General features: G+C 41.4%; 1 protein-coding gene across 5 annotated transcripts in view; it reads right to left on the reverse strand.

The window, feature by feature from the left end:
• WAPL (WAPL cohesin release factor) overlaps positions 1–21,545 on the reverse strand; it is a 65,481-nt gene extending 43,936 nt beyond the window's left edge. For 2 of the 5 annotated variants that reach the window (XM_018911047.3, XM_018911045.3), the window contains exons 1-3: positions 21,390–21,545; positions 16,952–17,475; positions 2,712–3,758 (exon numbers count right to left, since the gene is read on the reverse strand). In XM_018911047.3, coding sequence (XP_018766592.2) covers positions 2,712–3,758; positions 16,952–17,475; positions 21,390–21,418 — 1,600 coding nt within the window. In that variant the 5' untranslated portion in view covers positions 21,419–21,545. Of the gene's footprint in view, positions 1–2,711; positions 3,759–16,951; positions 17,476–18,850; positions 19,242–19,835; positions 20,183–20,563; positions 20,709–21,389 lie in introns of those variants that run through there. The other 3 variants (XM_030240948.2, XM_018911046.3, XM_009087546.4) reach the window with 3 other exon arrangements.
• Between the last annotated feature and the right edge of the window lie 4,954 nt (positions 21,546–26,499).

Raw genomic sequence — 26,499 nt, forward strand, 5'->3', positions numbered from 1 at the left:
ACTATTGTTTGATTTTTTTTTTTGTGTTTTTAACTACTTCAGCAGAAAAGACTATCATAGAAGAGAGCAACAGAAGATGTTTTTCAATTAAAGACAGTCTAACCAAAACTGAATTTATCTGTTTTGCAATTTTTCCTGCACTAACAATATTGTTCCTGTAGTCCTTATGCTTTCTTAAATTTCGTTTGTCAAAACATTTAAAAATGTATTGTTAAACTAACTTTCCCTCTGTGAACTACGAGACTACAAGGAAGTCTTTATAATGTTTCATTACTAAAATTTCATCAGATGTTTTAAATTAAGGTTCTAAAATCTGTTTCATAAAAATACACCTAAATTATGGCAAGTAACCAAATCAGTATTATGGCAAAGTAAGGCTGTGACAGAAAGCATCAAGTTTCTTGAAAAACTGATTATGCCATGTAACATTCTCTATGCACAAAACACCAAAATCAGTCTTGGGATTTTCCAGGGCTGAAATTCAGAGAGGCAGCCTGGCATTTCACCTGTCAACCTGGAACAGGAACACTGGATTTTTATCTGGGCCTTTATTCATTAAAACAAAGAAAGAACAGCACATACAGAACTCAGGTAGCATTAGCACCTCTCAGTACTGTTCAACATTTCAGGACAGAGTTTTATTGTGCTAGATGTTCTAAAAGCTGTTTCTCAGGCTTGGAGTCAAAGCTGGCATTTTTCATGGATGCAGAAGTCACATTTTTCCAGTATGCAAAGACAATACCTTAGAGCCATGTCACATTTCACTGCAACTTCAGGCTTAGATCCAGAAGCTCTTGAGAAATTCTCAGGCTCAGCATCACTATATTTAAGGACTCTTATCATGGCTGTTCTGAGTGATCATGATTGTCGCAATTTGCAAAGGTCTGAGAGAAAATAGTGTGAATTTCAGCAAGGAGTCCCACAAATTTTAGGGCACCATCAGACTCCCTATTTTCATAATCTGTTCTATAGGGCATCACCTTTCAAATTTCAGAAAAAACCTGCAAGCCAAATCTCACCTGCCAACAGCAGCAGAAAAGAATCAAATGAGCTAAGAATCAAAACAAAGGGGAAGCATCTCCCAGAAGAGGGACTGAGAAGTAGCTCTTACCTCAAGTGGAGAAGTGCATTAAGAACTTACAAAACATAAAATTACATTCCCCTGTGCCATGGAAATCTATTAGGAAAATATTTCAGAGAAAACATCTGTGATACCTGGGAGTAAAAAGGCCTGCTTGGTGAATGTAGTGCCAAATGCAAAGTGTGGATATTTTGAGACTTCTGAGGACAGCTGCTGAAAGGATTATATGATGGGTCAGCATCTCAGCTGCATTAACTGCACCAGCAAATTTTCCCCTTGGAATAAATGGCTGAACAAGAAGTCATTAAAGACAGGGACTAAGAGTACTTCTTAAGCAGCCCTGTAAGATAAACCCATTTTCCAAAGAGGCTGGAATCCAAGTGCCTCATCATAAGTAAATTTTATGAAAACAAATCATGGGGTTTTTTTGTTTGAAAACAATCTTCTTGTACAAAATCAGTATTCATTTGTTCCTTTTAAATCCACAAAAAAACCCTAGTGGTGACATTTAGTTTGATTAAAAGGCTTACAGAAAATTCTGGTTTTAGAAACAGCTATAATTAGAACATTTTTTCCTCTGAAATTTTATTTCTGGATTATATTAGCAGAAGCTATTCGTAGGGAAAAAAACCCAGCTTCTCCAACATTTGCAAAGCTAGATTGAAACCCTCTCTTCCTATCACAATGAAATACATCTGGCCAAAGTCTTAAAGTGTAACAACTTAAGTGAGCTGATAAAACTTCTCAAGCTTCATGCTCCGAAATGGAGGACCAGAATGTTCCATAGAACAGTTGCAGTGTTTTGAAATATTTATTCCAACACAAGTGATTCTCTGGCATTAGACTTTTCAAACAGAAGAGCTAAAAGCAACCTTCCAAAGGTATTCCTTTTGTTCTTCACCAGCAGCACACAGGACCCAACCTACCACCTAGCAAGTCTCATTTTGCAAAGGATTTTAACCACCAGAACTTGCTCAGCAGCTGCCACATCCAGTTTTACTCATATATATGTGTGTGAGTACACACACACCCTGCTCCCCCCAGCCTGTACAGAAGGAGATACCTAAAACTGAAAACAAGAGCAGAAACAAATATGCAGAGGCTCTCCCAAAGCCAGTTATCTAACTGGCACTCCATGGGTCCCACAGCCTCTCCCTTGAGTCATGCATCCTCAGATAAAATGGAGCCTGAGAAAGGTCCAAACTGCCTACAGATACATTCAAAACCAGAAAACTATATTTCCCATTTCTTAAGAGCTACTTAAATGTGTGCACTCAGCTCTGCAATTGTGGGCTGATCTGGAGGCTCTGTGGGAGGATACCTGCCTTCCAGGCATAGATGCTTATGCTCAACACACCAAAAAGGTACGAATCTTCTACTGGAAAAGAAAAAAGCCCTCTACCTCTGGCAAGAGATCAAGGAGTATAAAGCATACTTCAAGAGAGATATGAAACACCAGACAGGACCACAGGAGAAGTAAGTTTAGCTGTTAGATTTCAAGTGAGTTTAACTGTTAGGTTTCCAAATCAGTATTGTTGGACAAATTCCTACAAAGACTGCAAAAAGAGCAAAACATTGAAATCAATTAAAATCAAATGCCACCCACGTATACCAAAAAAGTTCTACTGACCTGCATTAGTGCTGAGCTGGCTATCCTGGGAACAGTTTTCATTGCCATCAGAGGTTGACTGTAGTGAAGCAGAGGGTACAGTTCTACTTCGCTTTTTGTTGGCCTTCCTTTCTGCTACCTGCCACTCTTCATCTTCGTCCTCGCTTTCACTTAAGTCATCAAACCCAAAGTACTTGATTTTGTAATTGGAACTACCAGAACTTCTAGAGGCGCCTTCATCTCCCCCTCCCTCATCTTGATCATCAAACCCAAAAAACTCTAATTTGACATCCTTCTTGGATTTGGTATTGCTTGGTCGGAACCTGGTTGTAGTTTTTGTGGTGGCCATGTCTGCCTTTTTCCTCAAGCGCCCAGCTTCACCCAGGTCAGTGGGGGCTGCTGAGGTGAATTCATCCATGCGCTCCATGGTGTCCTGGATAGTGACATTGCAAACTGACAAGCAAGATGGGTGGAGAACAGTGTAGTCTCTAGTCCGTCCAACCGTCCCTCTAAAACTGGTCCCACTACTTAAAGAAACTTTTTTTCCTGCGTTCAGACCATCATTATTTGACTCATTGTTTGCTTTGGATAAAGACTGACTAGTGCCATCCATTAGCTTGTCAAAATTTGTTGCCCCCTGCAGTTTCGCTTTGTTGGATCGACAATATGTCCTACAGTTGCTTGGCCTAGGAATAGTTTGCACAAGTTCTTCACTAATGGCTTCCTTTGGATTTTCATTATCTTCTTTATCACACTCCTCGTCCTTGCTTTTCACCTCTGAGAGATGATCATTGTCAAAAGCTAATATATACTCTCCAGTTCTGGCGTCTTCAGTTTCATCCTCCCATTCATACAAGTGAGTTCTTAGTGGCCCCTTGGTCTGAGATGTTTCTGACGCAGAATCTGCTGGTTTTCCCACGTGGGAGTCCCAAGAATCAGGCAAGTCCTTGGCTTCAGTGTTGCATCCAGAAGTGTCTGTGGTCTCAGCATTTGTTTTATTACTGTCTCCAGCATTGTCATAGATGAAATGACTGTTCCCATTATCTTCTTTCAAGTTCTGGATTTTATCTACAAAAAAAGATATATTTATTACCAAAATGGAATATTAAAAAAATAGTCACCCATGCAGGCAACTTTGGAAGTTACAATATAACAAAACAAATTCAGTGACCATTGACAAAAAGTATTAGAGGTCTCTATCCACCTGGTTTATACTTTTTAAGCCCTCCAGTTTAAAGGCTTTGCTATAATAAAGTCTTCTTTTAATGTCTACCAAAAAAAACCCCTTGAAGTGTCACTCTGAAAATATGTGTATCATGTAAAAGACAGTAAAATACAACCACTTATTTACCATGGCAAATTAAACAAAAAAGGAGAAACTTAGTGGCAAAATTTTCAGAAAAGACTACTCCTGAAGTCTGACATACAAGTGACTTACAGTGAATAACTAACTACAAATTGTCTATTATGTAAGAAAATGATTTCCTTCTTGTACCCTGAATAAAATAGCAAACAACTTCAACTGTCATTTCATTTTGCTGCTCTAAATGAAAATATTTGGACTTACAAAAGAAATATAAAAATGCAGTTCTCATCACAAATTTTAATTTTATCGCTTCTGAAATTCAGGTTTATGTAATGAATTTCTGCATCTCTGGAGAAGAGCAGCTGCCAAAAGTTATTCTCACACTTCTCCAACCCATAGCCACACTCACATCCTACACTGTCCAGGAGAAAAAGTTTCACTATAAGAAGACAGTTTTTGTAAGGTTTGTTTCCAGCCAACTAGCACCCACACAACAGCAATGCCAGGAAGTAATGCAAGTACTTAGTCTTCCACCTGCTGTCCTCCGTACTGGTGGGGAAACCATTCCCTTTGTTTTCCCTGAATACCAACAAAATCACAGTGGATTTGGTACCAGAGTTTCATGATGACTGCATCTGCCATCCTCTGTTGACATCACACACACACAGACATCCAGCAATAGAAGAGGGGTATTTCCATGAAATAAGAATTTCTTGGAAATTTCTGAGACAGTATCAACAAGCACAGGAACCCAGGTGCCTGCCGTTACTACTGGCCCTGAAATGGCTGCCTGGGCCAGGCGAAGCAAGATAAGAAGCCTGACAAAGAGAAGAGTAGCACATGATGGGATAAACTGAATAATACACAGAAGCAACTGGGACAGGGCCAAGTGACAACAGAAATGCTGGAAAAGAACGTGCTTAGAAGACATGTGCAGAACACTACCGTAATAAAAGGGGCTCCACTGGCAGAATGCAACCCCAAAGGTTCAAGTTTTTTAGGCAGCAAAGGCTTCCTAAAATCATCAGTAAAATGAAGGGCCAAAGCATCTCTTTAGCACTAGTCCTGACCTCATTAAATTTCATCAGCTTCCATTTACCCAAGTGGCACAGAAGTTTCACAGCACTGACCGGAAGATTTCAACCTCCTGATGAGAGAAACAAGCATCAGCACTGTTTCAGGGACTTTGGCTCACTTGTTTTTAAATTAAAATGGCATCATCTAAATGCCATCCTTGCACATATGTTTTATAGAAGAATTTTAAGGTACTGAAAATTCTAGTAAAAGAATTGGTACCAAATCCAGTTTTGTAGGAAATTGGTTTAATTCCTGCTAAAATTCCTCAGGGAACCAGGACAAGTAATATCTGACAAACTGCATCTAAGTTTTCTGGAGTCCTGCTGAGATCTGTCACAGAAGTTATACATACTCAGCTAGAAATAAAAAAAGCTTTTCACAGAATATATGAAATGCAAAAGTCAAAGCTAAATTCCTCAAAGAACAAGGAGCCCTAACCCTGCCATCTCCATGATGGAATCTTGGTCATTATTCTTCAGTATCAATATGTTATACAAGCAATACTGTTATTCCCATTTCAATCTAATGCTTGCCATAATCCAAAAGGCACAACCAAAATGAATCATTCTGTAATCAAGGAAAGGGTTTGACAGTGTACAGTATGTTCCTTTCTTCCATATGTTTAATATTATTCTGAAGCTGAAGACTACCACAACACTCTAGGCATGAAAAACAGCAAAATAAATGTAAAACGTTTTCAGACTTCCTTGCTAAAATACACTGTTTTGCAGCCTCACCATTGCTGTTCCACATCTAAGGGAACTTCTTTCTCCTCATGTAAATGTGATCAAAATCAATTTCTCCAGTCAGCTCGGCTGACTAATAAATAACAAATCCACTGCAGCCCAGTCAAATGGCTTTATTGATGCTTGGCTTACTATACTCCCAAGAAACGTTACCAGGCAAAGAGCACTAACAGCTCTTCATGGTCACAGCAGGACTTGTGTAGCCTTTGTGTAACCCACCACATCAACAGCTTTGAACCTTGAGTTGTCTGAGAAGATCCTGTAAGTACCAACAAAGTGTTGCATCTGAATTTTACCTTTCAGGAATTTAATACAGCACACCAAGGTACTCCTAAACAGCAAAAAAAGTGGCAGTTAACCTCCCTCTTGATTCTGGGGCACCAAAATTTTAAAAACACACAGTCCTTCAAAAGTCTTAGTAACTGCACCAGGGAGGTTTTTCCATCTCCATTAATAACCATGGCTGATGGAAAATAGAACCACTGAACTCTTTAGTGTACACCAGGTAGAAAGTCTGGCTTTCAAACTGGATCGTCACAATGCTTTACTGGAAAACTACGCAGTGACATTTAGAGGAATACTTCCTACAAAGATCCTTTGTCAAGCCACTGTTCTAATCTCATCAGTGGATCAATAGCTGTCAGCCTGAACCTTCAATACCAGAAAGTACTGCTAATCACTTCCTAATTGCCCAAAGGTGTACAGGAACTGTAATTCCAATAACCCTGATTTTTTAAAATTACAGTACTTATTGGCAGCAACTACTACCACAGAAGCTAGCATGACTGTAGGAAAAAAATATGAGAAAATGAACTAATTATTAAATATTCTGCAGTCCAAGAGAGACATGGAACTTCGCCTATTTTTAACTGCAATTAGGCTCTTTGGGGGCTCAAATACCAGAATAACTCTCCCAAGTAATTTAAAATCAGCAACAGCATAACCCCCTCCCCAAGTACAAACACTGTATTCCTAGGAACCATATCAATGTTCTGTGGTAATCATGATTTATTTTCTGTTTAGATCACTAAAAGTTGCTTCATTTCATGCTCTAGTTTATGTCACTTCACAAGATAGATGCCTCCAGCATTGCTGATAAATTAAAAAAAAAAGCCAAAGTAAAACTTTCACTCTTTCCCATAAAATGACATGTCTTCACACACACAGATGCATATTACTAAATCTTAAAACTATATTTAAGTGATGGTGATTATTGTTCCAAGTAACCTTAGTCAAGTTACCACTAGAGAAAAAAATTCAATTTCAGACAATGCAAGATAGTAAATTTACATAAGGCAATAAAGTTTACACTCTTCTATAATATATATATAGATACATGCGAACAGCAGGAATGCTACAGAGTTGTCAAAAGCCCACTGCTTTTTCAGTAACAAACTGGAAAACCTATAAGAAATATACATCTATACCTACCTAAGACAGACTAGATGGATATAAAGATAATTTTCTGTTCCAATTCTATTTAAAATAAAAACTATAAGCACTCATTTGATGAACAAATGTTACTCTATACATTCAACAATAAATGCCTCATGACTACCAGATAGCCAGTGGTACTACCTCCTCCTTTTTCATTTTTAAGATCATGGACAAAATGAAGAATGCAACCCTAGAATTAAAAAGTCAACTTTTTTTTTTTAAAGAGAAATTAATTTTTTTAGAGATAAGAAACCTACATTCTACAGCTCAACATCTGACAATGCTGACATGAAAATGTCTCATGTTTCAACTTAGTATGTTCTTTAAGTACCTATCAAAGTAAAAGTTTGACAGAGGAAACACTTAAGTTCAGAGAAAAGATAAAAAACTCTCTCCACCAAATAGTGAAGCTATGAGTTAACAATTCAGACCCTGATTCTTCACGTATAGCATACACCAAAATGGAATCCAAAACAAAGTAAAGTAATCCTTTAGGAAACCAAACACTCTTCTGGACAAGAAAACCAAGCAACCATGGTACCCTCCTCCAGCCTTGTCCCTGTTTCACTTTCTTTCATTTCTATTTAACTTACAAGGCTAAGTGACTGGGGCTCCAAGTCTGCAAACATCATTTCCAGCTCTGTAAAAACCAAATCATCATTAACAGTCTAACACTAATTGCCTACAGTCAAATATTACATGTTTTAGTTAACTATTCAGTGGTAGAGCTGTTTTTTTTATGTTACTCGGAGCACAGAGCAGGATCTTGGGCAGTGAGAACAAGGCCTCCTGCTGCAAATTTCTACCCTGAACAGACGCAGGGCTCCCAGGGCAAAGCTGCCCCATAACTCAACCATCATCCCCCGCAGCCTCCTCAACAGCAGCCTGTGGCTGGGCAGGCGACAGCGCCCGCTGCGGCTCACGCACTGCAGCATATGCCAGCTCCATGTGCCAGCCCCGCCCTCGCTGCTGCCTTCCCAGGGATTAGGGACCCAGCTTAAACCTCCTCTGCCTTTCCACCATGCAGGCAGCAGGGAGGCAAGAGCACAGATGGCACTGGAAACAGCACTGTGTCTTTGAGATCTCTTTACCACACCATGTTTGATCAAAACCAGTTGAAGTGCACAAATGTTAGGACGAAACTGAAGAACACAAAAGGACAATCAATATTACTCTTGCTATTATCACATATGCAAAATAAATGCTTACTTTTTCCTACGTATTCATGGACAAGCTGCCAGTGTTACATGCTAGCCCTACCAACTTGAACTGTTTTCTCTCTCAATTAAAGCCAAGCAAAGTACCCTCCATGCTACAAACCAAAGGCATATGGCCTTCTATAGCCTTTGCAGCATGAAACCTTACACTCCTTCAGCACTGCGTAGGTACCTGTACAAACCTTCACTTTAATAATGAGAGAAACATGATTACTATTCACAAGAAAAAAATCAACAAGCACACTATGGTTCTTTCCTTTTAGTATTAGCCACAATTTACTGCAAATATTAAAGGTAGTCAGCAGCAATAAAATCTTGAGAGCAGGCAGGTGGCACGATGCCAATATGACATTCTTGATTTCTCTTCCAATAGACACCAAGACATGGTGGCAAGAAAACGAAAATTTAAGAAATGCCCTCAGAGCCCTCCAGCTACTGAGGGCACATACAATTAACAGGCTACAGCTCAGGAACAGATCCTGACACAGGATGGAGGGTACAGCTTGTTAAGCTCATTATGAGCTACTGCTCTGCCTGATGTCCCTGAGCCCTTGGAAACATTTATTATGGCTCCATCCTTACACCATCACCAACATTCTCAAGCATAAACCTACGTCACTTCAGTCTGCAACTTCCAGCTGACCAGCTAAAGGAAAGGTGCTTATATGACAATCTTAATTTCCAGGGAGACAGCCCAACTAAGACACACAGAGTGTCATCTCTGGTTTGGTCAGAAAACCAGGAACTGCAGGGAAGTCATGCTTCTTTCCAAATTAGAGAAGAAATTTCATTATGCATGGGAAATGAAATGTTTTGATCAGTAAGGAGAAAAGGTTGCAGACTAAACTCCCTTAATCTCTTTTCTATGACTGAAGAACTAGAAAACTCAGGGGAAAAAAAAGCCCATGGAAACAAAATACACAATTTATTAAATGGGCAAAATTTATTTGAATTAAAGTATCCATTAATGCCTATGAGATCTTGAAAAGCAATGCCTGTTAGCCGGTATGAACAGAAGACAGGAAGATGTGATCTCCAATACCAGTTTCATGACAATCTCTAAAACAGCTAAAATTATAGAACCACATCCACAGCTATGATTACAAGTAACAGAATTCCCAACAAGTCCATATGCAGATGAGACCGGCACTGTTTGACTCTTTGCAGATGTTTTACGTGGGACCTTATTTTGCAGGAAAAAAGTCACAGAAAAGCCTAAAATGGTGAGAATTAATTTACTGCCATGACAACACTATTTTCCTTAAGAATCATTTGCTTACCTTGTTTCCTTTTCCAGCATCCTGAATATCAAAATTCTAAGGCAATTTATATAAAAAATTAATTTCTTTCTTACACAGTCTTAACTAATGACACTATGACTCCATTTCAGTTAGGTATTCTTTTAAACATGAGACAGAAGACACCTCAGCCATCTCTTCTGCTCTCAAATCACCTGGATGCATCTGTCAGTCTGGTAACACACTGTTCAGCATCTCCAACAGACCATTATTTTCACTCCCTGAGCCTAACAAGATTTTCATGTTTTCAAAACATGCTGCTGACACAACATGCCCCACTGCCTTGGCTCCAGCCCGGGAAAGGCTGAATCCTACCCACAGTGTTATTGCTTCCAACCTTGCACCCCTGTTTCAGCCATACAAGTAATTCCTCTTTTACTTTTTTCTACTGGGAAGATGTGCTACCAGGAGGCATTCTGAGAAGCTGTGTCATGATTGAACACTTGGCAGCCAGTGTACAACTTTCTAAAATGTCCTTGTATTTTTAAATGAAGTGGAAGCCTTTCACAGGGGTGCAGGCTGACATGGCCACCTCCCCTCTTGTGCAGAAAATATTCACTGAACTAATTCCTTGCCTTTAGCTCAGGCAATATTTTTAATGGTATGACAAGATGGTTTTTGAAGTAGCAACTGTATTACCCTCTCTTCTTCTAGTTCTTTGGCTAGCAATCACTAGGTATTTTGCTTTCTCTTATCTTTCATTGCACCTGACACCACTGCATCTCTCAATACCACCTTCAAATCAATCTGTACATGCACGCCTGGCCAAACCAGGCACAGTGAGCTCAGCACAACTGCCTTCCCAGCAAACCTTCAGGGGGAAAAACATAATAGGCAGAAGAGCTGCTACACTTGGTAGTACAAGAGTTGTCAGAACCTGACATGTGCTCACCTCTCATGGCAAGTCCAATGACAGAGACACATTCCTCCTCACTCCAAGCTCAGAAGGGCATCTGTTGCTCAGAGCAGCAAGAGAAAGCCAAAAGTAAACAACTGCTAAGTGTCACAGGCAACATGAGGGGCTCACACATGCCACAAATACCTGTTTTCACCAGCTTTTCCAGGGTGAGCTGCTAAGGGAAAAAAAACCAAAGTACTCTATAACACAGCAACATTAACAACTGTATAACAAACTGTAAACAAATGTATACTTAGGCTAAGTCAGTCTGAACTGAGACAGTACTCATGAATATGATTAAAATTTTTCATAAATACAGCAGCAGTTTCTTAAATGAAAAGATGAACTAAGTTTGAAACTGAAGAACATTTTCCATCCAATTAGTAAGACTGAAGCAGTTTGAGTCTGAAATAGCTTCCTTACCCACTGGTTTCTGCTTGCCTGCATGCTTTGGCCCACTTGAGAGGTGTGCAACTTAACAGGGCATTTTTTCTTCCACAAGCACTGACCAACTTCAATGCAAGGTTTTTCCACTTTTTAACCATGAAAACTAAGAAGCAGTTAAAAGTATGATCTTTTAAAAACTGTTCATTGTACAGGGCTATGAAGAAAGGATGATTTTAAAAGTATGGATTGCAAAATTTACTGTTGTATAGGAAAGGGGAATTATAGATTAAGGGAAGAAAGTTCCATGTACTCTGTGCATGGACATACAGTATGAAATGTCCTGTCATCAGGAAAAATACGTTGCAGAAATCACATTCTCTCCTAAACACTGGGGCATTTTTCTGTATCATCATTTTAGCAAACAAGTATAAACACTGAGATTTAAACAGAATTTCAACAATTTCAGACTTTTGAAAAACTCCCCAGGAAAAAACCAAAAGGCCATCACTAAAGAAGTAGCAGAGGGGGAAAAAAAAAAAAAGAACAATAATCACACCAGTTTTAACACAGGCTACTGATACAGCAACAAACATCTGTGTTTAAGGGGAAGGGGGATATCTTCAAAAGGGGACAACTTAGCAAAAAGCAACTAAAGAAGAGAGGACCTGTGGATAAACCCCCGCTATCCACACACCCATCATAACTACTACTATTCAAACAAACCTCAAAACACTGAAATTCTCTGAGCATACATATTTTCTGGCAGACCTTTCCCCTTCTCTGCTATCAGTTTCTTAATGCTTTGACCCAACCAGAACACAGCTGCAGTTCTTTTTAATCATGGCTGCTGCCAGCTGTCTCCTAAGACTGCCAAATGCTCAAGCCTCATTCAGGTTCCCCCAACTCTGCTCCATTTTTGGAAGGAAAATGACTAAACTGAAATTCTTTCTCACAAAGTAAATATTACTCTCAAAAACTCAGCAGAGGAACAAGATATTACTCTGGTCTAACTATTATTTTCAATGTCCATGTCAGTGTTAAACACAAAAGTTTCAAAACAATTTGAAAGGAATACTCTGACCAATCTGGTGGTCAAATGCAATTATGTAACAAATGTACACTTGGGAAGTTGAAACTTAACTCTAAAGATAGGGCTCCCCACCCACATAAGCAGGATGCAGAGGCTTTGCACAGAGTCACTAAGGTACTACCAAGATAGTATGTTAGGAACAGACCTGATGACTTAAACCATCTCCTTCCTCAAGGGCATCCATTTTCTCCAATTTACTCGCTGCACTCTGTGCTTTTCCAGCAACCAACCACAACTAGATTCTGCATCCTGGGCCAAGACACAGCTGAACACAGCCATATCCCTGTGCTACTGCAGAAGCACACGGTCTTAAGAACTACACTTGGCATTTTGATTTGCTACCTGTAAGTGCACTGGCCCCAGGTGAAAAATGAGGGCATTAAGAATTATCTAGAAAAACTAAAGAATCAAACAGCAGTCAGACAATTGCTCTCTTACAGCACCAAGAGCAAAACTACTGCCAGAGCAAAACCCGTTTGAATACCAGTACACAGGAACAAATGATGAGATGAGGATAGCTGTTTTCATTACTACTCTAAATGTTAAGGGGAAACAAAATAATTTGTTCTTTTAATCATAAAGAGCCTCCTCAAAAGTCACTGCCAACACAGTAACCACAAAATCCATACTTAATATTACAACACAGCAGAAAGGGACACAATTCCTACACCATTCTGTAGTCTGGAAAAATATATTAAGCCATTCTATTTCCCCACAGCAAGCAATTCACATTTTCAAGAAATAAATTAATAGGCTCTAAAACAAACCAGAGTTAATTCATGGCAAATTAAAATACTTCTCCCCTAATGTATGATTAAATACCTACTTTTTTTTTAAACTTGGAATTAATGCAAGAGGAATATTCTCTCATAGTCCATAAACCAGAACATCAAGTATGCAGAGATGACAAATATTTCTCAACCCAAGTGCCTTCTCTGATGAAGAGTATCAAAGCCTTGGACAGACCCTCTGAATGCCTGAGTTACAGAGCTCAGCACTGTGCACAAAAGCAAAAGCCAGCAGATCATCACAGCATCCAGAGTAAAATGCAAACTCACACTACAATGCCAGAAGTATTTCCATAAACTGAAATACCTAGAGTAGGCAAACTAGCTGTCCAAAGTGAAACATACTGATACACTAATATAACTATGAAATGCCATTGCAACTCCTAAAATTCATCAAACTTTGACATTAATTTTCACCTGAAAACTGTATTACCTTAATTCAACCTACAAGTTAACAAATATTCTAAAAGAGCAAACATACAAACTTTGCTCTGCAAGGCCATGTTTTTATACCAAAGCTTGTGTGAAATACTATTTGGGTTTAAGCCTTAGAGAACAAGTTTAACAGTTAAAAAAAAAGAAATCCCACCAGACCGTTTCAAAAATCCAACTATTGTTCTGAAGGTTTTTACCTTACCCTATTGTAAGACTGTCTCAAAAAAACCTCATTTTCTAAGTAGCTGTATTTTTGCTTTATATGAATTACCAGTGTGATATTTTTCTAATGACACAACTTACTTTCCACCTACCAAGTTCTCCCTACCTTCACAAAGATGACCTAACAGTAACTATTAATACTGAATAGTCTTTCATTGTTTCAAATTTAACTAAACCCCAATCTGCAAATTACCTACTACATACAGGATTACTCATAGACACTCATCAGACAGTATTAAGTCTTGATCAAGCAACATTAGGGTGAGATTATGAGAAGCTTTCCACATTAAGAGCTTCTCAAAGCCTTTAAAATGAGATTGTTACAAGCACTAGCTGAAGGCTATTTAAAAAAAAAAAAAAAAAAAAAAAAGAAGACCAGCAAGTTCTACCATTTAATATAAAAGATACGGATCCTCAACTGTGTTACATGGCTGCACAACTACTAAAACAAATCCCCAAATCAACTGCTTTTTAATACCAAGCATTAGCTAAAATTAACTGACGTTGCATCACCTTCATTTTAATGTCCAGAGAAATGGCCACTGAGGCAGGATAATACAGTTGGATCAGAATTAACTGTACCTCTCAGTTTGTGCATAGCCATGGTAAGGCACATTTTTCAACTCAGTCTAACTCTTAGCATTATCTTCACCTATGTTAAGAATTAAGACACAACAATGGCTCATGCTCTCTGGGAGTCCTGAGACCTTTATTCATGCACTGTCTAGGCAGTATGAGAAGAAGGACTAGCAAATTGCACTTATTAAAACAAATTAACAAGCACTTTCTTCAACATCAGTACCAACACAGCCTAGTTTCGCACACCCAGAGATACAGTGCTGTATGTGGGTTAAGGTTGAGCTCACATTGCAGTCTTCCTTAAACTGGGAATATTAATGCTCTTCTGCCTGCCTGCTTTCCCTCCCAGCCTCCACCCCTTCCTTTCCTCATCAGAAATAGTCAAGCTTGCTGTCTCAAGGATCTTTAAGCCCTTTGGGCAAATCTGGTTGAACCTGGTGGAGTTCAAGAATCACCAAGAAGGGAAAAATTATTATGGGGAGGGCAAGGACATGTAAGCAATTGAGGTACATACACTATCACACTCCTCCCCAAGTCCCTTCATCCTCCAGAACCCTATCCCAAATCAATCAAATTAACTCTGTAGTTTTGAAAGAGCCTCCCCATTAAACTTTACTGAACAGTCACTACAAAGAAGCCTTTGAAGTACCTACATTTACACTGGCTGACTATACACCACTATCTCTAATTGCTCAGTGTGCTGAGCAACGTCCTCAGAGACAACTTTTATTTATTTTGGATCAGTTTACACACAAGCATAAGAGCAGCTTAAACAATCCAAGTTTTACTTACACTAACTGACAAAAAGAAACATTACCACCACCAAGACTGCAGTCTTTAAATAAGGGTAAGGAAACCAAAGACCCTCCGAGGATGCTCTGAAAAGATTCGTTTGCAGCTGAATTTCATTTCTGAAGAAAAATATGAAAAGTGTTTTTATCTTTGACTGGGTGTCAACAGAATGTAATAGACTCTGAAAGAACAGAACCATCAGATCAAGATACAGCTTGTCCTTCACTACTTCTGGCTGAACTGCCAGAATCAGTAACAAATACTTTAGAAAATCGTGCAGAACAGAACTCCTTCAGTAAACTGTTAAGTAACCTCCCCCTCTGCATTCAGAATACCACCACACTCAAAAGCTGGAAGGACTTATCCACCAAGATTCATCAGCTTCCTCCTGTTCAGACCTGTACATTTATGCTATACACAGTATTGTCTAGCAATGAGTTCTAGAATTTAAATAAGTGAGTTTTTCTGTGTTAAATATTGTATTTTATTATTTTCCACAGGACTGGAATCAGGAAGCACCAATGAAACTGCTCAAGTCTGTTCCTCTTGGCTTTTCACACATTATGAATTTTTAGAGCTCTATCACATTTTCTCCCCACAGCTCTCTCACTTTCTTTTCCAACCTGAAAAATATTTTTCTGACAGAGAACAGTAGCCTTCAAGGAAACCATTTCACTGTAAAACCTGTTGTCCTACAATCTCTCAGTAAAACCAAGGAAATTCACTATTTCTTCCCCTTAGAAATATTCGGAGATGAACTTACTCCATTTCTTATGAAAACTATATTCAAACTTTAAAATCCCATAATTTTTATTTCCAATCTGAGGATGAATCACAGTTAAAGACAGCTGCTGAAAAATCATATGAAAGCAAGAAATATTTTAGTAGCAAAGATAAAGAGCAAGATCAAAAGACAAATGAACATCCTACAAATGTAGCTCAAACTATAGGTCAAATCAGCATTTCCTGGGTTTTCTTGAATTAGATCCCTAACATATATAAAAAATAACTGAACTGTGACTATCTTCTACTGTTTGGTATCTTCTTGTTTACTGCATTAACAACTGAACAAGTCCACTCAAATTTCTAAACCCTGGGTCAACTATATTTGAGAAATCAAAGTTATGTAAGTTCTTCTCATTAAAACTGATTTTGATAACCCAGAGCAAGTCAGTAGGTGTCATCTTCATCTAGGTTCATCTAATGTGATCTTCTACCCAGAAGAAGAAGCTGTGGTTTAATCAACCCATTATACAAAAACCTCTCATGAGATGTAACAACATCTGATCTTTTCCAAGAACGATTTGAAGAAAATTACAGTGCTGTTCAGCTCCATGGGCCCTGTGAACTCCCCTCTGAAAAGCATTAAGCTATCTTACAAACACTCCAGAGCCCTAAAACACTTCTAAAAGGAAGTCTGACAGAATGCAGTTTCACAGCTCTGAAGTTTTTTATGTACATACTGATATAGTTGTGCTAATTACAAACAGAAAAAGTTTGTGGAGCTGAAGTTCAGAAAACTACTTTTCCCGCCCAAATAATCAAACAAAGCATGGACTAAGCTGTATCTGCACCTTCATGGCTACAAACACATACCCACACTAAATTCTACTACCACTAACTCATCACTATTCAACATACGTGTTTAAAAACCACAAATGCACTCAGCAATTTTAGAAAAGGAACGTTATTATTCCATTTTATGGAATAAGTGGACTAAGTGGACTAACATACTGCCCTGAAGCTAAAGCACTGTACCTCCATCTGCAGACACACAGATTACAGCACCAAAGACCTCAGAGCAGTGTGTACAACACAGAATCCTCCTTAGTGCTTTTGGTTAGAGTATACTCTACAAATGTTTACAATTAAGAATAGCCCCACAGTTTTATCAGAAAACTTTAAAATCCCTCGAAAACACAAAGTCTAAAGGGAGATCAGCAAAAATCAGAGGGAACCAGAAGTATATGGACAGTTGAGCAAACAAACCTGCAGTTACAAGTTTAGCACTGCTGCTCCTGCATTCTCCATCTTCCACACTTTTGCTTGTGCTCTTTTCTTTCAGGAGAGGAACAGTATTGTCAAAAGGTATGCACTTGCTGGAGACAACATTTTCTCCACTGTCTGGCTGATTAATTCTGCTGTTTGCTTCAAGTAGAGGAGTGAAGTCCTCACACTGAGCAGCTTCACCAGGTTCCAGCTGAGAGGAGCTTTTAGCCTGTGACACATTCTTTGAAGACACAGGAAGAGATTCTTCATCACTGTCAAATCCAAATGGATCCTCTGTTACCTCATCTTCAACTTTGGGCTTCTTAGGAACTTCAGAAATATCTGGTTTGACACTGGGCCTCTTCTGTCCTAATTTGGCCATGAAGGTGGTTTCTCCCCATTTTGTACTAAGGGTGGTCCGTTTGTTGGAAAACACTTCATCAAACTTGGAACTGCCATTTCCCCCTTTCCGGCTGTAGGTCTTTCCAAATCGAGATGTCATTTTGGCTCCTGTTTCATATTCTCTGTTGTGAAAGAAAGCAGAAACATCAATTCATCACCTCTCTAGTACAAATGATTGTTACTTCCACCCTTCACTGGGCCTACAAGCACCATGCATGTACATTGCACACAACCAACAGATCCATCATCTGCTTCTTTCTAGACTCATTCATTCACACGTGACTGTCATTAGGGCAAAAGTTCTGAACTCACTAAAATGAATCAAAATTCAGATACTTGCACATTTATAAACCAATGGCATAATGAATCCTTAAGAAAAATCTTTTAAGAATGGTATTTCTTTGTTCTAATTTTATATTTTCAAGTATGGAAGGCACTTTCATAAAACAACTCAGCAGTATTTTCACCACATCTGAACACACAGCTCCCTCCTAGAGTCCAATAGCACAGCATGGCATAAAAAAATCTCTTGCCAGTTAAACACAAAAACTGTAAGAATATTTCACATTGCTGTCGATGTATTTTAAGTATTAACTAATCACAATGATGACAACTCCATCCCATGTTCATCTCTCACACGACTCATCTAACTAGTGTTTTACTTGGTAACATGATGTGGTCAGGACTGGTGCACAGCAATACCCCACAAGTAAATCTGATTCATCAAGGGACAGAACAGAGACACTTCTAAGAACATGGAGGACACCTTCAGCAGGCCCATGTGAACTGTTACTGCTCACTGGCTCTTACAAGCACAACCACTCCACTGCTTGCTCAGAAGAACAGAAGTGTAAAAGTAACAGATTAAACAGGAACACATTTAAGACTTCTTTGCATGTGGTGTTGCTCTAATTTTGTTTAACTCAAAAAGGAACACAGACCACCGGGGGGATTTTTGCCCAAAAACAAATGCTTCAACTACTGGAGAAATGACAACACAAACCCCCCCTATCTGTTTTATAAACCACTATTTCTCTTTTTGGCCCAAACATGGATAGGAAATTGCAGGAAATAGTCAGCCTGAATCTAATCAAGTCCATCTTTCTCTGTAAAACTCCTCTCCATAATGGAAAGAAGTCTACTAAAAAATACAGTTATTTAAGCTACAGAACCAAAGAAATCTAACTTTTGAAATGTTAACTAACTTCATATTAAGTATATGACAAATGGCAGTTAAAATAATTTTTATGGGACTTATCATGTTCTATTTGTTAAATACAACTGTTTTTATTATTACTCCCCGAATACATGACATACTGTCTTTCCTATTTTAGTTTTCATCTCAACACTCACAGTTTCTCATCCTGAAGTGTCAGTTTTGCATCTACCAAAACTGCCAGACTGCTTTCCAGAAATGTCCCTCTATCACTTCATTCTAGCAAGACTGTCTCACTGATAATAATCTCCCTCTACTAGACCAGGCCAAACTTCACTTACCATAGGAACCAAGCAATTCATGGGGAGAAAATCCATGGAGAAAATATTAAATGAATTAAAATGATCACATTTGAACTTCAGAAATATACCACGTGGATGGTGATGCAATGCAGAAGAGCTATAGGAACACCCACTTTGGGAAAGGCTCTTTTTCCCCGTGGTGCAGCTGAGGGAAGGTGAAGGTAGTTGCTTATCTGCTGAGCAGAACTCTGCTGCAAAAGCCCACTCTTCAGAGGACTCCTGCCTGCTCCTAGGAGACAGGGCTCTTTAACCCCACTCCTCTTTTCCCCACACACATCACACAAAACCTCTTTTTTTCCTCCCCTATAGGTAGCTCCAATTTTCTATTTTCTATCTATGCATAGTTTAGAAAGCAAAGAGCAGACTAAATCTAAATTACTGGTTTTATTTTGCTGATGCTTGTAAATATTCGTAACAGCAACCAAAATATTTTAGACCAGAACTGCCAGGTTTTTGAGCTGTAGAAGCTAAAGTAAAACATTTATTAACATCTCAGCTTCTAACAACTTACAGGAAAGAAAAAAACATTTCACTCACCACTACCACATTTTCCTCCCCTAAACCCTCAAGACTCAAGTAAGTATTAGTTATAATAAGCATTGTAAGAAGTACTCAAGTATTTTTGATAGTATATTCCCAGCCTATGCAAAGATAATGAAATATTTAAATTATGGCCTGTGGCTTGCAGTTCCAAAGAAGATTCCTGTAGTCGAGTTAATTTTCAAAAAGTAAACCACATTTTCTTATTTATATATTTTAAAATTAGGATTATTTAATAAGAAGTTTTAAATCAAAATATTAAAACCCAAATTAATACTCAATATAATGTGCATAGGTTAAAAGATTAATATTAGGAAAATATAGATACGCTATGCTATAAACTTGTATTGCAGATTTAATAACATAAAGAGGTGCCTTCTTACACGAGAGCATCAACAAAAGAGGATTTTTACTCTTTACTTACAATTTTCTCTTGATTTTTCACACAGAGGGAAATGAAACACTTGCTCAATTTCTGTTTCCAACCCCTGCCTCCCTCGCCTGCATTGTGCTGCACCATTTGGAGCAGTGCAAGCAACGAAAATAGATGTAAAAACCCAAAACACAGTTCTCCCTCATTTCCCAGCGCTAACTCGGGGGGACCAGCTGGAGACAAAAAGCCCGGTAATTCCCCAGGAAGCCCATCAGCCACCCCTACTCATCGCTCCTCTCTACACCGCTCCTCTTACATAATCAAAGGAAAGAAAAATAGGTTAAATGCACGGAGGCAGAAGGAGCTGATGAAATCCCACGGTGACAGTTTCTTTTTTCTTCCCTCCCCCTGCGGCGGGGTGGGGGGGGGGGGGGGGGGGGTGCGAGCGGAACCGGGTCACTCCACCGCTCCCTGATGTCATTTCCCCTCCCGCCCGGCCGCCTCCCCCGCCCCGCCGCACCACCGGCCCACATTACACAAGTGCCCGGGGCAGCCGCGGCCCGGCCGGGTGGCGCGGCCCGCGGAGCCGCACCCCCCCCAGCGCTTCACCCCCGAGCGAACTCCCGCCCCACAACTTCGCGCCGGGCCGGGGGCGGCGGCCCCGCACGCCCCTCCAGGCGGGACAGCGCCGGGGGCCGCCGCGGCGGCTCCTGCCCGCGGGGTGCGGGCCCCGCTGCGCCGCCCGCGCGGCCCCCGCCGCCCCCTTACCCGGCACCCACCTCGGCGTCAGCGGTGGCGGCGGGTGCCGGGCGCGGGCCCGGCCGATGTGGCTCCGGCCGCGGGTTCGGGCCGCCGAAGCGCCGCCTGAGAAAGGCGCTCAGCCTGCGGGACGCCTCCGCCCCTCCGGCAGCGGGACCCTCTCGGGGTGTCGCGGGCGTCAGGGCCCCCGGCGCCGCCTCCTCCGGCGCCGCTTCCTCCGCGCCGGGATTATCGCCGCGCTCGGGACGGGCCCCGGGACCATCTCTCCGCCATTTGCCCCCACTCCTTCCTGCCGTCACGGCGTGCGCCCCGCCCCCCGCCGCCGCGGCCAATCGCCGCGCGCCTCGCTCGGCCGCCCGCGCCGCCTCCGCGCCTGCGCCTTGCCGCGCGGTACCCGGCGGGAGTTGTAGTTTGCGGGGCGGCGCGGGCCCCGCAGGGCCCGGGCCCGGCCCCTGGAGCCGGCGGGCGGGCCCCCGTGGCGGGACGGCCCGAGCCGGGACGGAACGGGGTGACCCGACCTGGGGGGAACCTTCTCCCGCGGCCGCCTCCGCCCGGGCCCGCGCGGAGGCTCTGAAGGCGGGGCCCGCGGGGCCCGCCGCGGGCAGCCTCGACCGGCCCCACCCCATGGCGCTCAGGCCCAGGTGGGTCCCGGCGCCCGTCGAGGAGTGTCGGACCCGGCCAGCCACCCCAGCCCGGCTGGAGCCGCGGAGCGTCAGAACCCTGCCCGGGAGTTGGGGAAGGCAGCAGGCGCTGCTGCGGCCCTGCGCGCACTCCGTGTAAAGTTTGCCGTGCCTCGCCCAGGGTACAGGAGCCCCTGGCGCTCAGTGCCGCCTTGGCTGTACTCACAGTGGGTGCACAGTGCCCGGCCTCCACATCCGCTCTGGGGAGGAAACATGCTCTGCAGAGAAGGCCCGGAACGAACGCGGGGCAGGCTGTGAAAGTGTGGCTTTCACATGCTCCCACTTCCACAAGCTGTTACATCCACCCACACGCGTTAGATTTATGCACACCTTTGAGGATTTAATTAATGATACACACTGTGCAGAGAGAAAAAATGCTCCACAAAGATTGTGTCATGCAGCAAATACATATGGACATCAGTCACCAAGTCCAACATTTTATATTCTGTAGGCAGTATTTAATAAAATCCTTGTGGGATACAAAACTAAGGATGGATGACAATAAAAAACATTAAACAACCTCATGCAGATGTAGTTTGGTCATTTTTCAGAGAGGGGAGGAACTCAGAAAAGTAAAATGAAATTCTAACTTTGGAGTCTGAAATGGTTTCACTTCACATGCTCATTCTCAAACCATCGTTTGAGTCTTTACAAGGCTTTACAAGACAAGTCCCAAATGCAGAACTAATTAAGAGGCTGATTTCACTGCGCAGAAGAGGTTAGAGTTGTCTCAATACCTCCAGTTTTTTTCTTAATTTAATATTTACTTTCCCCAAAGGCAAAATCACTGCCTCACAATAAGAAGATGCAAGACTATAGTTTTGTTTAGTGATCCTCTGAGTAAATCTGGGTCTTTGCCTCATCTCTACTGATGTGTTAGAGCTTTCAGGCATTACTTCTGAAGCACAAACATGCTGTGAACGTGCTCTCTAAATCCAGTGTACAACTGGCACTGCTGGAGAAAGTGGAGATAAAACCAACAGGGCCTTGCAATGAGAAGTACAAGTTCCATTTGGAATGTGGTTGAGGTTTGTGTTGTGTTTCAGACAAGGCTTACAAGCTCACCTCTATCTCACCACCTGACTCAGTTACTCAAGAGCCACTGAAAAACAGGCTACAAACTTTAAAATCCGTAATTTGGCTACAAAAACTGAGAAGATTGTTCTCCTGAGAGTATTCTTGATCAGAGCCACTAAATAGCTCATTTAAACTCTAAGAGTAAAATGGATAGCTAAACCTGTTTGAGTTTGCATAGTCTTATTTGGTGACTGATCTGTTAGACAAAGAGGAAAACACAACTGTGAGAGCTCAAAACACTGAGGCTCTGAGAAGTCCTTTGCAACGTAAAAGTTTGTCCTGAGAACCAACAAAAGTGAAGAATATGGCCAGAGTAAGGAAGTAACACCAAGACACTATTAGGAAATAGTTTCTATTTTGATATGAAGCTGGAAGAGTTGAAAATAAATTAGCTCTATTTCCGATGTAAAGCTGGGATACCTAAGTCACTAATAGTAATGGAGAGAATTGTGCTGTGTAATGATAGTAATTTGATGTATTTGAAAGTTCTTACACACTATATACCCCTGGGCTAGCTCCATATTCCTAGCTGTATTTCCAGTCTTTGTAGAAGCCCCACACAGAGTAATCCAAACCACTGCAGATTCACGGTCATGAGGGAATTTCCCATGACTAACAGAGGATCAATTAAACTCATTTATGTGCTGCCTATTCTGTCCTGGGTACCAGCAGAAGCCTGTAAGTGAAGCCTTTTACTAGGATGATGATGGCAAAACAAACCTTGTTGTGTTCAAGAACAGCAGAGATGTGCCAGTTTTACTGCCCCAACATACTTGAGGTACTTTGAAAATTTGACACCCTGTATCTTAATAAGCTTGGTGGTTAACACATTAAGCTTTGCTATTTACATTTGCATCTGGCTCACCTCAAATATGCAAGTACCATGGCAGAGCAAATAAAAGCCAACTCCCATCTGAATTTGGCAGTAGGTATGTTTCATTCTCAGAGGGTGGAATTTAATAGGCATTTTATGCTTTTTGTGAAATTATATTACTGATGGTTGCCGTCTCCATTCACACCAAAAAATCCCCAAAACCAACCACACAAATCCTTTCACAAAAAAAAGCAGCCCATGAAACACTCTCGTTTGGCATTTGTCTTCATGAGAACAGCAGTGGGAGATAATGCAGCCATTTTCAAACTGTAGTTTTTCCACCTTAAAAGTTTTCTGGGAAAGCCAAAGTGAATCCTACAGCTTCCCATTACTGCCCATCCCCCAAACCCCCTAAAAGAAACCATCATCTTTGCTGCTTATAATAAATCAGACAGCCCTGAAAAACACAGCTCAAATGCATCAAAGGTGGATATAAAAGAGATAAAAACATAGTAGGAAGGAACATATAAAAGGGACAGAACAGTTATTTGGATACATTGCATCTTAATACACTCTGGACCCCTCTCAGTTTTCCTCTTGAGGTTCTGTGCCAGAACCTGTGCGGAGCGAACAATACAGAATTTTCCAAATGAGCTGCAGCCTAGTACAGAGCCTTTCAAAAACATTAAAACATTTTAGACTGTATCAGTTTCTTCCAAAAGAAAAGGGAGGCAATGCAGTAGGAAAACAGAAGGTTTCCCATGCAACAGATACTCTTGAGGCAGATGAAGACAGTCACATCCTTCCAGAAAGCTGTCAGGAAGGTTCCTCAGTGCTGCCTCATGGACAAAACATAGCCGTTGAGAATAATAGCAGCATGACTGAGGCTGCAGGTTTTAAAGGCACCATAGCAGTAGGTATGGCCCTACTTTGTATCAAGTACATGAAGTAGCACCATAATACACCCTTGCTCCAGTCCTTTTCCCACAGAAAAGGAATAAGCTCATAATCCATTGCCCTGTTTCCCTGTGAAGCACTACCCAAGAAGCAAAGAGTAGCTCATAGGAAAGCTCTCCCCATTACTCCTCATGCCTTAAATGTCCTCCTCACAACTGAAAGCCTCTCAGTCCATTCCTTCTCCTCTGCCTCTCAGCCTAGTCACCATTTGCCTTTCAAGTTCTCACTTCCTGTAGTGCTTCCTTCCTTGCCTCTTGTCCAGGTGGGAAGGGATGAGGGGGAAGAGGATGTCCTGCTGCACTCACAGCTGCTGCAGTGCTTTCATGTCCCAGTTGGCACCACTTACAATGCTAAACATTTTGGTTTTGCTTTTTTTTTGCCAAAAGTCACCGTGCTCCTGTTGCTGTCCCTCAAATGTCACGGGCATACACAAGTGAGAGCACACAGCCCTTCCCGTTTCAGTTCACTGAAGCCAGAATTTCCCCCTTGCTATTTGCACAGCAAAGGTGAGAGGAGGGTAAAGAGACACATGAAGTAACTAATTACCATATTTTAGTCAGCTTCTCCTAAAATAGTGACCAGGACTTTAGTATCACCATTAACATGCTGGAGGAAGGGCAGCAGCAGCAGCCCTGGCAGCAGCACAGGAGGGCAGGAATGGCAGGGTTGTACTGAGAGCTGCAGTGGCTGCACAGGGCAGTCATGGTGGGCTGACCCAAGCTGGATGCCAGGTGTCCACCAAAGCTGCTCTGTCAGTGCCCTCCTCAGCTAGGCATGGGAGAGAAAATATAACAAAAGGCTCATGGGTCAAGAAAGGGGCAGGGGGAAAGATCACTCACTAATTACTGTCACAGGCAAAACGGAATTGACTTGGGAAGATTAATTAAATTTATTACCAACCAAGTCAGAGTAGGATAGTGAGAAATAAAACTAACACCTTGAAACAGCTTCCCCACATCCTCCCTCTTTCCAGGCTTAACTTTGCTCCCAGTTTTCTCTATCTATCTCCTCCCCCCTCTCACATATTCCCCTCTCCAGCTGCAGCTGGGCAGTTTTTTTCTTCCCATTCTTATATCTGTTATCCCAGACGTGCTACCACCATCACTGCTGGGCTTGGCCTTGGCCAGTGCTGGGTCCATCTTGGAGCCAACTGGCATGGGCTGTACTGGACACAAGAGAAGCATCTGACAGCCTCTCACAGAAACCGCTCCTGCTACCAAAACCTTGCAAACCATAAAGTAGAAAGCACAGGGGCAGGGAAAGAGGAAAGATCTGCAACCCATTGTACAGCAAAGTATCATTTCTGTCAAAAACATGGCTTTTCTTAGTGAGGTATTTCCAATGGATATTGTACTGCTATTTTCTGACACTGAACCCTGAGAAGGACTGAAAGGCATTCAAACAGGGGATCTTTATATAGCTTTGGATCATAGTTTTCAGTAGCTGCCTCCTCATAGTGAAGGCCATGCCAAGGCATTAAGTTTAGTAACTGAAAGGTTAAAACAAACACTGCTGGACAGACCAAAGGAATGCTTTTATCAGTGCAGCAAAGGGCCAGTTCTCCATGATTTAAAAAATGAAAGTTCCCTGGATCATGGCAATGCTGAATCAGTCCCAGACAAAAAGTTGTGCTACTCCACCTTCTCTCTGGCCTGCACACCCACCTGTTGCAATCATGTGAGAGGCAGCATCATCCCTGCAATGCCAGAGCCTCTGGAAAGACTTGTTTTACTTGATGAACCAACAGCAGTCATTCACCTACGGCTAAATTCTCAGTGGTTTTCTGTGCAGCTTTTTTCCCCTAGGTGATCAGCCTGTAAGTCTACTGGAAAAACCTGTGGTGAAACACTAGTGGGAAAGCACAAAGTAGCTTTCACCTTGTTATAATCATCAAGGTCAGAACTTTATTCTGCTATGCAGTATATTCCCAGCAAGCTCTGCTGAGAAAGTGACCACCTGTGCTGTTTCCCACTGAAAATTTTATAATGTGCCAACATATTTTGGAGGAAAAAAACAACAAAACAAAGGCATTTGCAGTAAGGATGCAGCCTCACTTTAAAATCCACAAGGAAAGTCTAGGTTCCTTCATCCTTTGAACAAAGCAAGCTCCCATTGCTGTATAAGGAATAAAAGGGTGCTGTCTCTCTCAAATAATTGAGATCTCTCACAGCCCTGTAGGATGACCAGACTGAATACCAATCTTTCCTTCTTCCTGAATTTTTTTTGGCTTCCTTTTAACATCTCTCTGTTTCACATTATTGTTGAATTTCTGTCTGTCCTTATAGCAACAGCCCTTAAGGAAAGCTACCAAACTGTGTCCACATTGTGCTTGTTGGGGAAAGAAAAACATGGGAACCCATCAAGAAATTGGTTCTTATAACAAGCTCATTGGTGCAACTGTCATTGTCCAATTCTATTCCTCTTCCAG

This window comes from Serinus canaria, chromosome 6 (genome assembly GCF_022539315.1).
Source record: "Serinus canaria isolate serCan28SL12 chromosome 6, serCan2020, whole genome shotgun sequence".
Classification (NCBI taxonomy): Eukaryota; Metazoa; Chordata; class Aves; order Passeriformes; family Fringillidae; genus Serinus; species Serinus canaria.